Source organism: Halichoeres trimaculatus, unplaced genomic scaffold (genome assembly GCF_033239565.1).
Source record: "Halichoeres trimaculatus isolate MK-OKI-2021-1 unplaced genomic scaffold, fHalTri1.1 fHalTri1_scaffold_12, whole genome shotgun sequence".
Classification (NCBI taxonomy): Eukaryota; Metazoa; Chordata; class Actinopteri; order Labriformes; family Labridae; genus Halichoeres; species Halichoeres trimaculatus.
Window position 1 is genome coordinate 35,258,180 of NW_027437190.1, and position 14,989 is coordinate 35,273,168.

The window sequence follows — 14,989 nt, forward strand, 5'->3', positions numbered from 1 at the left end:
GTGCGGCGTCCGCTCTGCCCTTTAAACGTCTTTAGGATGAAAGAGAACAGGAGACGGAGCGGGGAGGAACAGCGTCTCCTGGGGACCACCGAGGGCTTCAGGGGATACCGAGCCTGTCTAGACCGAGACAGCGTTAAGTAGGACAGAAGATCCGTCCCTGAAGCTTAAAGCTGAACTGAACCGTGAGTGAAGGAGCTCTGCATGGACGAGAATAACCACAGAGTTAGTTAAAGAGAGGCCAAAAAACATCCCCACCTTCAGATTAAAGTTTCCTGTTGAGTTTGGTCTGTGGTGGTTTGTGTTCAGCCTGATTTACAGCTCAGAAAAGTTCCTTCTTTTCCTCTTGTTTCAGCTTTTGTCCGAAACATTTTGTTCGAGTTGCTGTCTCTTTAAGAGCAACCCCCTTCTCTCTGATTGGCCAGCCTTCTGGAGGCTTGATGGGGGAGGCAGAGCCATTGGCAGACCTTTGTGTTTCATTTCAGAAAGTCTGGTGAAAGTTTTACGAAGATCTCGAGATTTTTCAAGAACATTGTGTTAAAATGTTGCCTCATATCTCCACTTCCTCCAAATTGTCTAAAAATATTCAAACTACATTTTTCTCCCTATGCAAAATTGAAACTAGTGAGATTCCTTAAAACTAAACTCAAGGGAACTTTTTAGTTCCTTTTAAGAAAGTTCCTGGCTCTTTTCGTGTAAGTGGAAAATGATTCGGCCATAGAAAAAAATACGCAGACAAAACACAAAGAAGTCTGACTGCTTCGTTTGTAAATCATCTCCGTCTTCAGGTCGATCTGTTTTCATCTCTTTTTTTTTCTGACTCGTGAATTTGTCTCTGAAGTGAAACGTCTGAGGAAGTCCGTCCATCTGGTTTCGTGCAGGTCCGTCTCATGACTTCATGCCCGGCTGCCTCCATCGCTGACCCCGTTTCTCCGTCTGATGTCTGCGGCTGCATGCAGAGGGAAAAGTGGGACATCAGATTTGCATTTTTGCAATTTATCTGGAGAGACCTCCCAGAGAGGAGGAACCAAACGACTGCATCAGCAACATCAGGGGTCACAGCAACCTGAGAGCGTCCTCAACGTCAGGAGACGAGCAATCAGAGGTTTTATATCAGAAATAATAGATTACAGGGAAATAAGGACGCAAAAAACATGACATTTATTAACTGTAGGGTTCAACCTCAGAGGAGCATGAACCAGATTTTAAGACTGTTCAGTAACTGCTGCAAAACTTGGTTTACATTGAAAAGTTTGAGCCAAATTAGAAGAACAATGAATGTAAAAGCTGATCAGGTCCTTCCTCTGGAGACCATGAATGTCAAAACAAAATGTTATAACCTGACAAGTTTTTGTTAATTTTGTAAGTTTGGACTAAATTCATGAAAAATTTAACCAAAATAAATTAGCTGTGTTGAAAGCACCAAGTGTCAGAATTGGCAGTTCCCCAAATGCCCACTAGAGGCAAATCCCAAAAGTGAGTAACTGTCCATAGAGACTTGTATTGAATGGAACTGCTACGGATTACATTCGTTTTTTTTTGTTTGTTGTTTTTTGTTTTTAAGCTATTTGAGGAGGTTAACCACCATAACACACCATTTTACCTTAAAAAAATTAACTTTAAAGGACCCCTAGTTTCAAGAAATCAGCCAGTGGACAGATGTTTTTGGTAGATAAATCCAGCAGACTGTGAAATATAAAGACATGAACTTGAGTCAGTAAACCAGAAACCCTCTAAAACTAAAGAGTCTGAGACCTGGGTTATAATTAAGGAGCCAGAAAACTACATCCAGACACAGACCTGCTCCAAATCTAAAGCCGCGTTTCCACCAAGCAGACCGGTTCAGTTGGTCTTGGTACGGCCCGCAATTTGTGACGTTTCCACTGACTCATCCCAGGACAGATAACCGAGACGAGCCGTCCCACTTTCTGGGACCCTTTGGTATGGGTGCCAGACTGAACTGATCCGCTCTCAGAAGGTGGAGCTACAACACTGCAGACCGCTGATTGGTCAAAAGAATTGTCACTTACCCCGACAGCGGGTGTATTCCTCCTGGTGGCTCACAGACTTCTCTGAAACAAAGCTTGATTGTTCTTTGTATCAAAGAGCTACATGACAATCACAGAGAGGATTGTAAGGCCCACGGTAAAGGTAGGCAGCTCACGAACTCGGGTAGGGGGTTGCGGGGGGTTTATTGTTTTGTTTTTTTTGTATTTTTTTATGTCATGTTTGACCCTCGTTTGTTAAATTTTGGTCTTCAATATGTGTGTGTGAGGGCCACTCCCAGGGGGGAGGTGATTTAAGGGAGGAGCGGGGAGTCTTACCTGAGCAGTGCTGGAGGAGAGATTCGGTCCTACCTGCACGCAGAGAAACTCAATTCCGCAGCAATAAACAAGCCGTTTGGTCCCTGGGGAGCTGCTGGGAGTTTACTCTGGGAGGGGAGCTCCATGGACTGAGGGGAAGCGTTTTCTGTGGAGGAGATCGGTGGCGTCGACGTGGCAGTTGTGGTGGCGGCGGCGGACACGTCCTCCACAGTCGTGGATTAATTATTTTTTCTCTTCCTTTATTTTTTGTGGATTACTTTTTCGTTGGACTGAGACAGGACTCCTTACCTTTGGGATTACTTTTGAAGGAACGACAGACTTCGGGACACATTCTTTCCTGGGCAATAAGTGACTTAAGTTGGCAGCGGGAGGGCGCAGGAGATTTTAGGTTTGGATTTTCTTTTGTTTCATGTTTCTTGAAATACAGTTTTCATTGTTTCGCACTTTGTGTGTGTTTTTCGTTAGTAAAAAATCTGTTTTTGTACGGCATAGAAGGCTGAGGGTGAGCGGGCAGGGCCTGGGGGAGTAAATTAATTTCTTTTATCCACCGGATGCGTCTATTTACTGGTGCCAGGGTATTCACCGCCTGCCCATGTGTTGTGACATTTCAAATATTGCACAGAGAAATAGGATGATTTGTTACATCCTACATGATTTGTAAATGCTGCATGTCTTCCATCGTTACTCTTTGTTTACTGTGTCGTGTTTTTCTTCTTCGTTTGATTTATTAGCGGGGTAAACTGCTAATAAATCGCTGCTACATCGTCACACCATTGTTTACAGCTGCAACTTTGGACATCCCTCTCGACCACAAGAGGGCACAGTTTGTTGTGGAAACACAAACGAGATCAGGCTGAACCATTCCAAACCCTCCCAAATTGACTGAACTGAACCGGACTGCATCTATCAGAATAATCATGAGTTGGTATTTTAAAATTATTTAATTACTTACATTAAGTCTGGCTTATAGTTTGATAACATACTGTAGTTTCACATTGAACCTTGGCTTCAAGCTGTTTTCATTAAATACACAAAGTAAAAACTGTGTTTACAGTATCAGCAGTTAATATCACCTCTGTGAGGTCAAACCTGGTTACCTGAGGTTTTTTTTTAAACCCCAAAAAACACCCCTCCTTTTCTAACCCAAATATTTGGTCATGTATCCTCCTATCGGGATATCCAAATCAAAAAGAACATTAATCTGTGTTCTGTGCATGTTCTGTTTGCAAGGAGTCTTGGTCTTTTAAGTACAGGAAGTCTGCGCTGCTGTTGTTGCTGTTGTTGGTGCTGTTGCTATGGATACAGGTAGACGAAGTGGAAACACATTGCCTCATGATATTCTCTGGACGATGCTATTTTGATCAGATACCATGTAAACAGGAAATTATCCCTTTTTGCTCACACATGTTAACGGGTCATTCGGCATTGTTGCCACTGACACGTTCAGCTGAGAGTCCCCAGTTAGCACGGTCACTCTTTGCTCCAAAACAATAACAGGTCTGAAGGAATGGGGCTAAACGCTGCATCCGTTATCAAAATGGCCGTGTGCATTTCTGATGATGTCGACTGAAAGAAAATTAGAATATTCTCAGTTTAGGAAACACAAGTTAAATTTTTCTTCTTGACCTTCAGTTTTATATTTCCTTGTCAAAGTATTTGCAGATGTTTTGCACCTTGGGAGCTTTTGAGGCTGTTTTGAAGACCTGAAATCCCTAAAATGAAAAACAGACAGTGTAAGATGAATTCTTTATTCTTTATCCGACAGGACTGTTTGTTTACTGTAGGGGAGCTGTTTTTCATCTTTATCTACACTAACAGAAGTTTCAGGAGCTAAAGCCGCTCGTCTTCTCCCTGACACCTCAGACGAGGAGAGTTTCAGACGCCGGGAATAAAAGTGCTCAAAATGTGAAAACGTTGGATTCAGCAGAGACGTGAGACGCCTTAAAGCGTCAAGTCACAGCTTCAAGAGAACATGAAAAGGTTGTGTTATATAATCACACACACACACACACACACACACACACACACACACACACACACACACACACACTCATTCAGGAAGCTCTGGATGGAGGTGTTTCTGTTGATGTTAACACCTTATTTTTATTTGAAGTCAGGCGCCGCCCTGAGAGCGTCTGCTGAAACACGCCGGCGTTAACGAGGCTAAAAACAGACGAGAGGATCTCACCTCCCTGACACAATCACAGAAACATGTGTGCAGGTGTGTGTGTGTGTGTGTGTGTGTGTGTGTGTGTGTGTGTGTGTGCGCGCAGGTGCGTGTGAAAGAGAGGCAGGTCTGCTGTCATCTCCCCGTTCACATTAGAGGTGAAGAAATCTGCATCTGATCGAGCGTCTGCTCCAGCGAGGCGTGACGTTCATGTGTGTGTGTGTGTGGACATATGTGTGTGTGTGTGTGTGGACATATGTGTGTGTGTATGTGTGTATCCATCACTGCTCGTCTGCTCCTGACATTTTGAGGTCTGGACTCCACATGGGTCCCCGGTGGAGCAGATGTGTTTTCTCTTTAATATTTATAAAACATGTCGGGGTTTTAAATGATGAAAACATTAAATATAAATAACAACAAAAACAACGTTTCAGCCTCTGGTGAAAAAAAACGATGAAACATTTCTACGTTTGATATTAATGATCATATAAACACACTTTAAAACACCTTAAAATACTAAAACTGGACTTTCTTTCACTTTAAAGTCCTAGTAGACTCATCTGTTAGCCGTTAGCTTACTTGCTAATCCTGTCCCACCTAAAGTTCCCTCTGCTCTTTGCGTCCCTGACTTTATATTTAAACCACACTGAATTTAAAGAAACAGTAATCTGTTTTTGATAAGCCGTGGTCGACTCTAGTGAGTGTTTCCCTTATTTTTCCCAGGATCGATTCGCTAACGTTGCTCTAAAAACTCAGACGTTACACAAGCAACATGTTGAACGTGTTGAACTAAAGATCACAAATGTTGTGGCAGAAAAGGTTGGCTGAGTTCAGTTTGTCAGGAAACGTTCGTATGATGAAAGCAGGAAATAATTTTGGCCAACAGAATCGTTCTGATTGTTGGGAAAATCTGCAAAATAAGTGGCGAGCCAGCCAGGAGACGTGTACCCAAGAAAGTTTTGCAGTGTTTCGCAGGTTTTATTATTAGGCAGAGGTGTCAAAAGTTTTCACATTCATTAGTCAAATAGAAGGATAGATACTAGGGTTTAAAAAGACTTGTAGAAGTTAAAGTATCAACACAATTTCTCTTTAATATTGGTTAAATGTGTCAGAGTTTTAAACGATGAAAACATTGAATATAAATAACAACAAAAGCAACGTTTCAGCCTCTGCTGAAAAAAACTGATGAAACCTTTTAAAGTTTGATATTAATGATCGTATTAACACACTTTAAAACACCTTAAAATACTAAAACTGGACTTTCTTTCATTTTAAAATGTCCCAGCAGACTCTTCTGTTAGCCGTTAGCTTACTTGCTAAAGTTCCCTCTGCTCTTTGCGTTCCTGGCCTTACACTCAAACCGCGCTGAATTTGGGGAAACAATTATGGGTTTTTGATAAACCGTGGTCGACTCTAGTGAGTTTTTCCCTCATTTTTCCCAGGATCAATTCACTAATGTTCTGCTAAAAACTCGGAGGTTACACAAACAACATGTTGAATTTTGTTGCTTTTGGTATCACATGATCCAGATATCTATAAGGTAGTAATTATTGTAAAGATTACGAATGTTGTGGCAGAAAAGGCCAGTTCAGTTTCTTAGGAAACCTTAGTATGATGAAAGCAGGAAATAATTTGGGGGCAACAGAATTGTTCTAATTGTCGAGGAAAATCTGCAAAATAAGTGGCGAGCCAGCCAGGAGACGTGTCCTCAAGAAAGTATAGATATTAAGGTTTAACAAGACTTTGTAGAAGTTGAAGCATCAGATCAAGATGTTTACTTAAGTAAAAGTGTAAAGTACTGGTTTCCAAATTACTTTAAGTATCAAAGTAAAAGTAACTTAAAGGGGAAAATGCCGTTAAGGTCAAAAGCTGCGGCTGTGCCACAGGGGCCTGAGTTTCCTCCACGAACGTCTTCATACTAAGCTACAAAAGTCTGTTATGTCGTTGCTGAAGTGGGATGGGGTCGTGTGCAGAAGTGATGGATCATGTACAAACCATCAGGGTGTTGGGATGGTTTTACGTTTAAACATCTCATCCATCCATGATCAAATTCACACTTTGCAGATGACGCAATTTCAGCAATTTCAGGAATTTCAGGATTGTAATTTTAATTTGCATTTTAAAATCTGCAGAGTAGAAAGTACGGATATTAGCCTGAAAATGTAAGGAGAAGAAGTAAAAAGTTGGCTAAAAAATAATCACTCAAGTGAAGTTTAGATACTTCAAATTTTTACTTAATTAATTGATTAATGGACATTTCCCTGTTTCCTCTTTCCATGGGAACTGAACACAGAAGTCGACCAAATGTGGTTTCCTGTCAAACATTAATAAAATCAGCCTGTTCCTGAGGAAATGAACGAAGCTGTTAAGCTAATAAACTATTTTCTTACTCAGCACCACCTGGTCTAAAAATGTAGCAAAGATCCAGAAGTGATAAATACTGCAGTACCTTGAGTGTCCACTAGAGGATCTGCAGAAACACTAGAAACAACATCCACGCCCATTCAGAAAGCTGATCTCTACAACAGGAATAAAAATGTCCACAGCCTGGTTCAAAATTCGGTCCGAATATCAGCACACACCACATGGGGTGAATTTTTCACAAGTCGTTATTTTTGGAGTTGTTTGTCTTTTCATAGCCAACCACACCCTTCGTGGTTGGAGGGGTGTAAGCCAGATGCTGATAGCCACATTAGCTAAATAGCAGCATGATGGCGTAGCAGCACATCACAGTATACCCCGCTAATAAATCCAACAAAGTTCAGCTAAGGCTGATCAATTTTGAAGATTTCAGGAAGATTGACAAATGTCAAGGAACTGATAGTTTTGGGCATTTTTGACACTTTTTTTTTTTCTTATCTGCGACGTCTTTGCTAGAATTTAACTTCTGTGATGTTTGAGTCTGTTTTGTGGAGAGTTCTTCCTGTTACCCACTGCCCCTGGTCTTTCATGATACTGATGTTGACATCCGCTAAGATTCCTGTTGATGCTCAATGACTTCATAAACTTTTTATGTTTGGTGACTCAGCACTTTTTTATTTCTTAAATCCACTTTTTTTCCAGAACATATCCAAAAGCACCAAACATTTCAGGTACTCAGAGTTACGTTGTAGTTGAACTCTGATTTATCTATTTCTATCCACACAGAGTATAGATTTTAAATTTGTTGATTAATTTATACAGTTTTCATTACAACCTTTAAACGCTAACTAATGGAAAAAAAGCCAAACAAATGTGAACATGAGAAGCATGAGGTGTGTCACACTGAAATGTTTCCCCGCCAACAAGAAGTCAGAGTCTGAGTAAAGTCAGGTTGGATCTGAGATATTTTAGGACCCCTGACCGCTCTTGAACCAGGTCTGGACGGGTCTGAGAGTCTTCGCTCTACCACCACAGCTCCTCGCCCCCGCTGCTCCGGGTACTCGCCCTCTCCCGCCCGTGCAGCCTCAGTATCTCCATCACGCTGCGAGCGTAGGCGTCCCTCAGGTTCACGCCTGCTCCCATGCTCACCCCTCCCACCGACCCTCGAGCCAGCCTCCGCAGCATCTCCCCGTGCTTCATCGCCGTCTCCTTCATCTTCAGGGTGAAGTAGCACGCCGAGAAGCGCTCGTTGATGATGGCGATGGGCAGCGCCAGGATCAGGATCCCGGACAGGATGCAGAGGAAGGCGAGGACCTTCCCCACCGCCGTGTCGGGCCGGATGTCCCCGTACCCCACTGTGGTCATGGAGGTGGTCGCCCACCACCAGGCGGCCGGCACGCTGCTGAAGGTGGAGGAGGGAAACTCGTGCTCCAGGGTGAAGACCACGGTGGCGAAGATGGAGATGCCGACGCTGAGGAAGAGGAGCAGCAGGCCGACCTCTTCGTAGCACTGAGCGATGGTCAGACCCAGAGACTTCAGACCTGCAGAGGGGAGCGATCACAAACATCAGATCATCACAAACACAACCTCAAACACAGAAGTCCAAATATCTGCAGTTCACTGAGTGTCCACTAGAGGCTGCCCCCAAAAGTGACACAGTCTCCATAGAGCTTCATGTTAAGGTGTCTGACTTTACAGCTGAACTGAACCTGTTCACAGCCTGGTACAAAACCAGTGTCGGTTTCTTTAGCTCATTTATTTCTCTCTACACTCTTTTCAGGAAGTGGTGTTTGAGAATTTCCTCCTAAAGTTTTCTGAAATAAAAACAGGCCGCATTTTTGTATTTTAATATTGCAAAATCAAACATTTTTCTTGATTTATCAGGTGAATGAAGCTCCTATTAAGTCTAATAACAGAATTTTTACTATAAATAAGACACTAGCACTCGCTTAGATTTCATTATTTTGCAGTGTTTGATTTACATATACAGTGGCTCTGGTCTTTGTCATAGGGGTTGCTGGTTCGACTCCTGTCCTCGACCGTTTGCAGTGCTGTGGTAAAGGAAAGGATATGAGATGAATATAAAAAGTTCCTTCTTTTGGTCCCTAAAGGAGTTCCCTGCCCCTGTGGTTCCTGACGTCAGAGGACATTGGTCTGTCTGAAGAGCTGCTGGCGTCTTTGCTTAGATTTCAGTTTTTTTGCAGTGTCCGTCATTTTGTTTATTTCAAGATCAACCAACAGCGAGTCAGAATCAGTTTTTCCAAACACTGACAACCATCTTTGAGAGTATGAAAAAGCGTTTAGTGGCCTCACTGAGACAGTTGTTTATGCAGCATTAGTTTAATTCTCAACAACTTATGCTGTTTCCACCAAGTGGTCCGGTACGGATCAGTTCAGTTTGGTACGGGTTGGATCAGTTAAGTCTCATCCTGTTTGTGTTCTCACAGCCAACCGTGCCCTTCTTGGTAGGCGGCGTGTAAGCTGGATGCTGATAGCCATGTCAGTTATGTGATAGCGTGACGCCATAGCAGTGCGACACAGTTTACTCCGCTAATAAATCCAACAAAGGAGAAAAATACAACACAGTTTCATCCTCTTCAGGAAGTCAACAGGAGATTTAAACACGTCAGGGTTATTTTTTTCCTCTTGATTGCCGCTGTCACACAGGAAGTGACCATTCTTTCCACCAATCAGCAGACTGCAGAGTTTCTAGCTCCACCTTCTGGGGTTGGATCAGTTTAGTCTGGCACCCCAACAGAAGGGAACCAGGAAGTGGGACGGTACGGGTTGGTGATTTGTGGACCTGTCCTTGTTTTAGTCAAAGGAAACGCCGTACTGAGACGAACTGAACTGAAACACTCTGTGGAAACATAGTCTGTATAAAACATGGACGTAGTCTCGCCGACGTCACCTGTCTGTTTCTGAAAGGGAAATTGGAGCAGATCAGCTATAGCGGCCATACTGGTAGGGGCAAGGGCTTCGCCTACAGCCATAGGGCGCCTGTCCATCATTTGACCCTCAGCTGTGCCTCTGATTGGGGGAGCTCGCGATCTTAATATCCTCCGAACGGCCGAGTTAGAAAAAAATGGAAAAATGGGAAATGGGACTTAAAAGAGTTTGTTTTGTGCAAAGAACAGTGAGGGCCTGTGTCCACTGACAGCATTTTAAGTAGCCAGCGCTGAATTACTTTTTAAATATGGACATACAAGTATTCTACTTGATTTCACCAACCAGTCATAACCAAGTAGGTAAAAACTTCCATACCAGCTTTGTATGAGTAGAAACTAACCAGACATTATGTTTGTTTTTTAAGGGTAGATTTCCATTTGGTGCGATATCAGGACAAGATTTCATTCGGTGGTAAGAGTCAAGTTTTCTGGTAAAATTTCCAGGAGAAAAATCAACCATCCGAGCTTTTAACAGCAATAACAGTGTAAGTTTTCAATGAGAAGTGTTCTGATATTGAGGTTTTGATGCGTTCAGTGGACACAGGCCCTTAAAGGCAAATTTTCCAACAGCATTTGATAATTTGATTTTTAATGATACAGTTAAGTTTATTGTCTTAAACCAGAGTTTTCCTCACTCTGTGCTTTAGAAATAATGACTTTAAAATGAGAGTGTGTCTCCAAAAGTCCGTCTTTTCTCCTTGATTCACGTCGTTTATTCACAGCTTTGTGTCAACACATGGTCTGACTTTCTCATTTCAGAAACTCACACTCTGATGTCTCATTTCTCTGCGTCCTCACTGACTGACAGCCTGAGATCTCGTCTTCATATCCGTCTCCTGAGCCTCTTAACTGCCTGACTGAGGAGAAAATAACGTGCGGCACAAAGAGAAATCGACAAATGTATAAATACACCCACATGTGAGCCGCTCTCAGGCCCGACGTTCACACCCGACGATGACTGTCATCTTTTTTATTCCCCTCTGAGCGATGGAGACGAGCTGCGGCTCCTCTGAGCTGGAGGAGGATTTGAAATGAAGTGTTTATGATTTAAAGTCGGGGAAAACAGCTTTATTAGTTTGCTTTTATTAAAGATCCAGAGTCAGAGACAATAAATGTGATTTCTAAGAGCTCCAGCGTACAGCTATGCTTTAAATTTGTCCCTCTGAGGCTTCCTTACTCTCATTAAATTCCTCTTTCTCTTGTGTCAAATCTCATTTTGTTGTCATGTCTGAGAGCAGAAGATGAGGAGCAGCTGAAACTTGTTGGTATCATCATTCATGAGCCGGGTCCAGGGATCCTTCCAGAAACCAACCAGATCAAAGCCGTCGCTCGTCTCCGTCTGACTCTCCAACCTCGTACACATGTAATCACACATCTGTTCTCCAAACACGCTCTCCTCCCGCCGTCTCCTGGAGGAGTTTGTGGAAATATGAATCAATCTGTCTTCCTCTTCCCTTTGCGTCCTGAGGAAACCTCGAAGCTGTAACCTTGAGGCAGTTTCTTCCTGCAGAGATTTTAATTTCTTTCTTCTCTCTGCGGGGGTTTGCATCGTGTGCTTTAAATTCGGCACCAGGTTGGAAAATGTTCAGAGAGGAAACGGAACGGAATGATGGGGTTCACGTCGGTGGAGAGTTTCACCTCGTCTGACCAAAGTTTATCTGAACTTTCTACTTTTAAAGTTAATGTTTTGGCTTTTGATCAGACAGAGGAGAGGACAGAGCAGGAAACAGGCCACAAACAGGCTCAAGGGGGAACCCCATGGAGCGTGACCTGGACCTTGAGTTCCCTGACCAGGAATAACCCACGGCAGTGGGGGCGCCAAATCCGAACCACTAAACTCCAGGGATGTCGTTTTGGTTAAACTTGTAAAGTTTCTCTCTGAGGTCGAGTGGGCGTCACTGATCAGGGGAAAACCTGTCTTTGTTTCGTGAGTTGTGCAGAAACTGGACACTAGGGGGCGCCAGACAACACCTGTATTTATCCTCTTGGTCCAGTTGTTTAAAAGTAATCTGATTAGATTTAGTTTTTTGGATTGGATTAAATGTTGAAAACAGGTTGTTCATAAGGGAAAAAGGGATTTTGAAATCAGATTAGATCACATAATCCAATCCCAAATAACAGGATTATCCTGATCCCAACAGGGGGCAGGATTTCAAGGTGGATTTTAAAAAATATAGTCCAACTTTAAAGTTCCCATATCCTGCTCCTTTCCTGCAGTTTAATCTGGATCACTGATGTCTTCATGAAATGGTAGTAACATGTTTTGGTCCAAAAAGCCAATAAATCAAGCACAGCAGCATTGTTTCCAGGCTCTCATAGCCCCTCTGTTCAGAACGCTCTGATTTAGTGGGCGTGGCCTTCATATGACATAATTTTGACATTGAAATCGGACTTTTTTTGGACGTTGTAATGACGATCATCATTTGGACGTCATTTGCAGACCGAATCTTGACGTCAATGTGCCGTTCAAAATGGATCCAAACATTCAGACGTCATTAGTTGACCTTTTTTAGACGTTAATCTTACCTCCATATAACGTCCAAAACAGGCTTCATAAAAACTTTTATTCTGCCCCTTCAGGAGACCGGATTTGGACGCCAAAAGTTACGTTAAATATGTGTCATTTCAGCGTCACATTGCGTAGTGGGCACGAACTCTCCTACGGGGATTGATCAAACTCAGGTTTTATTCTGATCCTAACCCTAACCCATTTCTTCACTCTGTCATTTCCTCACCTGTGGAGTGGCGTCCCAGCTTCAGCATCCGGAGCGACCTCAGCAGCCGGAGCACCTGCACCACGCGCCCCATGTTCTCCAGCTCCGTGCTCCCCCCGTGGAGATTCTCCACCGCCAGCGTCACGTAGAACGGCAGGATGGCGAGCAGGTCGATGACGTTGGGGATACTCCGACTGAAGCGACATTTATCCCTCACGCAGACGAACCGTAGCGCCAGCTCAACCGTGAACCACATCACGCACACGTACTCCAGAGTGTCGAACAGCAGCGGAGCCGCTACGCCAACGCCGCTGATGCCGACGTCCCCCTCCAGGTCCAGAGAGATCAGCACCATGTTGACGACCGAAACCACCACGAAGAAGACGGAGAGCGAGCCGAAGGTGCGGGCGGCGCGGGACGATTCTGGTTTCTCCAAGAGGTCCCAGAGGCGGCGCCGGAGTGCCGGGCAGGCGGCGCCAACAAAGTCCTCATCGTCATCCTCGGCCTCAAACTCTCGCCGCACAGCCAGGGACTCTTTCTGCTCCTTGTGGCGGTAATAGCGCTCGCGACAGCAGGACTTGATGCGAAGCTCGTCGATGCCCCAGTACTCGATCTCCTGCAGGAAGGAGATCTCACACAGCTCCTCCATCACGTGGAGGTGACCCGTCCGGTAGAAGTTCATCACGTACCTGGAAACGGAAACACGTATGTACGTTTAATCATCTGTTAGTGACACGCTGAAGGTCTAAAACAGCTCCCCCTGGTGGTAAAACACCCGATACATGACTTCAAGGTGATTTTATTCAAATTGGACATGAAACAGCTCCACCTACTGGAAGGCCTGTGAACTGCGATCAAAGAAAAACTCGTTCTCCAGCAGGTCGGCGTCATCGCACAGCTCCAGCGCCGAGTCTCTGCTGCAGCACGCCAGTTTCCCCAGCCGGGTCTCCGGGTAGGACGCCAGCAGCTCCTGAGACAGGACGTAGCGACTTCCTCCGACGTTGATGACGAAGAAGTCAAGCGGGTCGCCGACGCAGGACGCCGGCGTCTCGCTGAAGAAAACGCTGGAGTCCAGAGACAGCGGGGACGTCCCGTCGCTGAAGAACTCGGTCGCTGTGGCCGAGCTGGAGGGGAGGCTCATGGTGGAGGACGAGGGGAGGAGCATCAGACCAGAACCACTTCAGGAACCACAGGGGCAGAGTACTCCTTACAGGAACCAAAGAGGGAAAAAGACGTCCAGAAAATGTCTCATCTCAAGATATTCAGAGAGAAAAACGACGCCTGATTGTTTTTTAAGAATAAAATAATCTGTGAATAATTTAACTTCCTTTAATCAACAGATCACTTCATGTTAAACATTTTTCTCTGCTAATAGTTTCTCTAACTTTTCACCAAAAGCTTCAAAGATTCACCAAAGAAAGAAGAACTCACCTGATCTAACCAAAAAGGGTCTTCATCCTCTTTGATTTCACTCCTCCTCGTGTCTGAAGTTGTTTCACTTTTCCCCTAAAGCGATCACATCCTGACAGAGAGGAGTAGGAAGTTTAAGGTGAGCAGAGGAGCAGGTAGAGGAGCAGGATCCAGCAGCTCGTGCAGCCTCAGCTCACTGCTCGGAGCTGTTTGAGGTTTAAAAGAGGGGAGAGGAGGAAGAGGAGGAGGAGGAGGAGATATGAGGGGTGATCAGTGCCACACAGGAGGAGGAGACACAAAAGGAGGGATGATACTCCCCTTTATAGCTCTGGGTTTGCTCCTGGGTTTAAATGTGAGACTTAAAGACTTCAGGTTTTATTTTTCCTCACTGTTTGCAGAATCAGAGAGAAACGTTTTTAGCTTTATTATTCCTTAATCTGTAAATTAATGCTCAGATTCAGTCAGTTTATGAATCCTAGAGAGGCTGAAGTTTCCAGCTTTTCATTCTCAAATCGAGAGCTTGATCCCATCCTCCCCCTCAGGTCAGCAGAGTCCTGATTTAAAGACAGTCTGAAGATGATCCTGTCAGGTTTTCCTAAGGTTTGAGGGATTAAAGACACTCTCACAAATATTTATGTCAGTTTCCTTTAGCTCTGGACTATAACAGACGTAAAATAATTCAGAGGTGAAAGTTCTCACCACTAGATGGCGTCCTAGGTATAAATCCTTTTAATGCTGAAGACAAGGGTCAGAGATCAGGATCTTATAAATATGACATTTATCCTAAAATCAGCACTTTTTAGCTCATTATTACATCTGTTTCTCTCACAAATGACCACTTTTTATATGACACTTATGACTGTTTTCTCATAGTTTAGAAATTTTACTTTTTAAAAAAAATTTTAATTCATAATTATTTATTTCTAACCTGTATTTATGACTATTTCTTGTATTTATTTATTTCCTTTTTCTGTCATATCTCTGAATTTTTTAACCAATAGTTAGGACTTGGTCTTATTTCAATTTTTTAAAAATATACAAATAAAACACGTTCATATTGTAATAGTT

At 43.6% G+C, this 14,989-nt stretch overlaps 1 protein-coding gene across 1 annotated transcript; it reads right to left on the reverse strand.

The window, feature by feature from the left end:
- Positions 1–7,609: 7,609 nt before the first annotated feature.
- On the reverse strand, positions 7,610–13,969 carry kcnv1 (potassium voltage-gated channel modifier subfamily V member 1). Its single transcript, XM_074684058.1, has 4 exons — positions 13,943–13,969; positions 13,345–13,717; positions 12,533–13,200; positions 7,610–8,390 (listed from the first exon to the last, which is right to left on the reverse strand). Exons 2-4 carry the CDS (start codon positions 13,674–13,676, stop codon positions 7,873–7,875), a joined length of 1,518 nt encoding a protein of 505 aa, XP_074540159.1. The 5' UTR covers positions 13,677–13,717; positions 13,943–13,969; the 3' UTR covers positions 7,610–7,872.
- Between the last annotated feature and the right edge of the window lie 1,020 nt (positions 13,970–14,989).

What these genes read in the sequence shown, in the direction of transcription:
- kcnv1 (XM_074684058.1), bottom strand. Translation starts at nt 13,676, where the DNA reads ATGCTCCTCCCCTCGTCCTCCACCATGAGCCTCCCCTCCAGCTCGGCC. An exon ending in CGCAGTTCACAGGCCTTCCA is followed by an intron (nt 13,201 to 13,344) that starts GTAGGTGGAGCT and finishes TTCCGTTTCCAG; the next exon opens with GTACGTGATGAACTTCTACC. An exon ending in GCTGGGACGCCACTCCACAG is followed by an intron (nt 8,391 to 12,532) that starts GTGAGGAAATGA and finishes TCCCCTCTGCAG; the next exon opens with GTCTGAAGTCTCTGGGTCTG.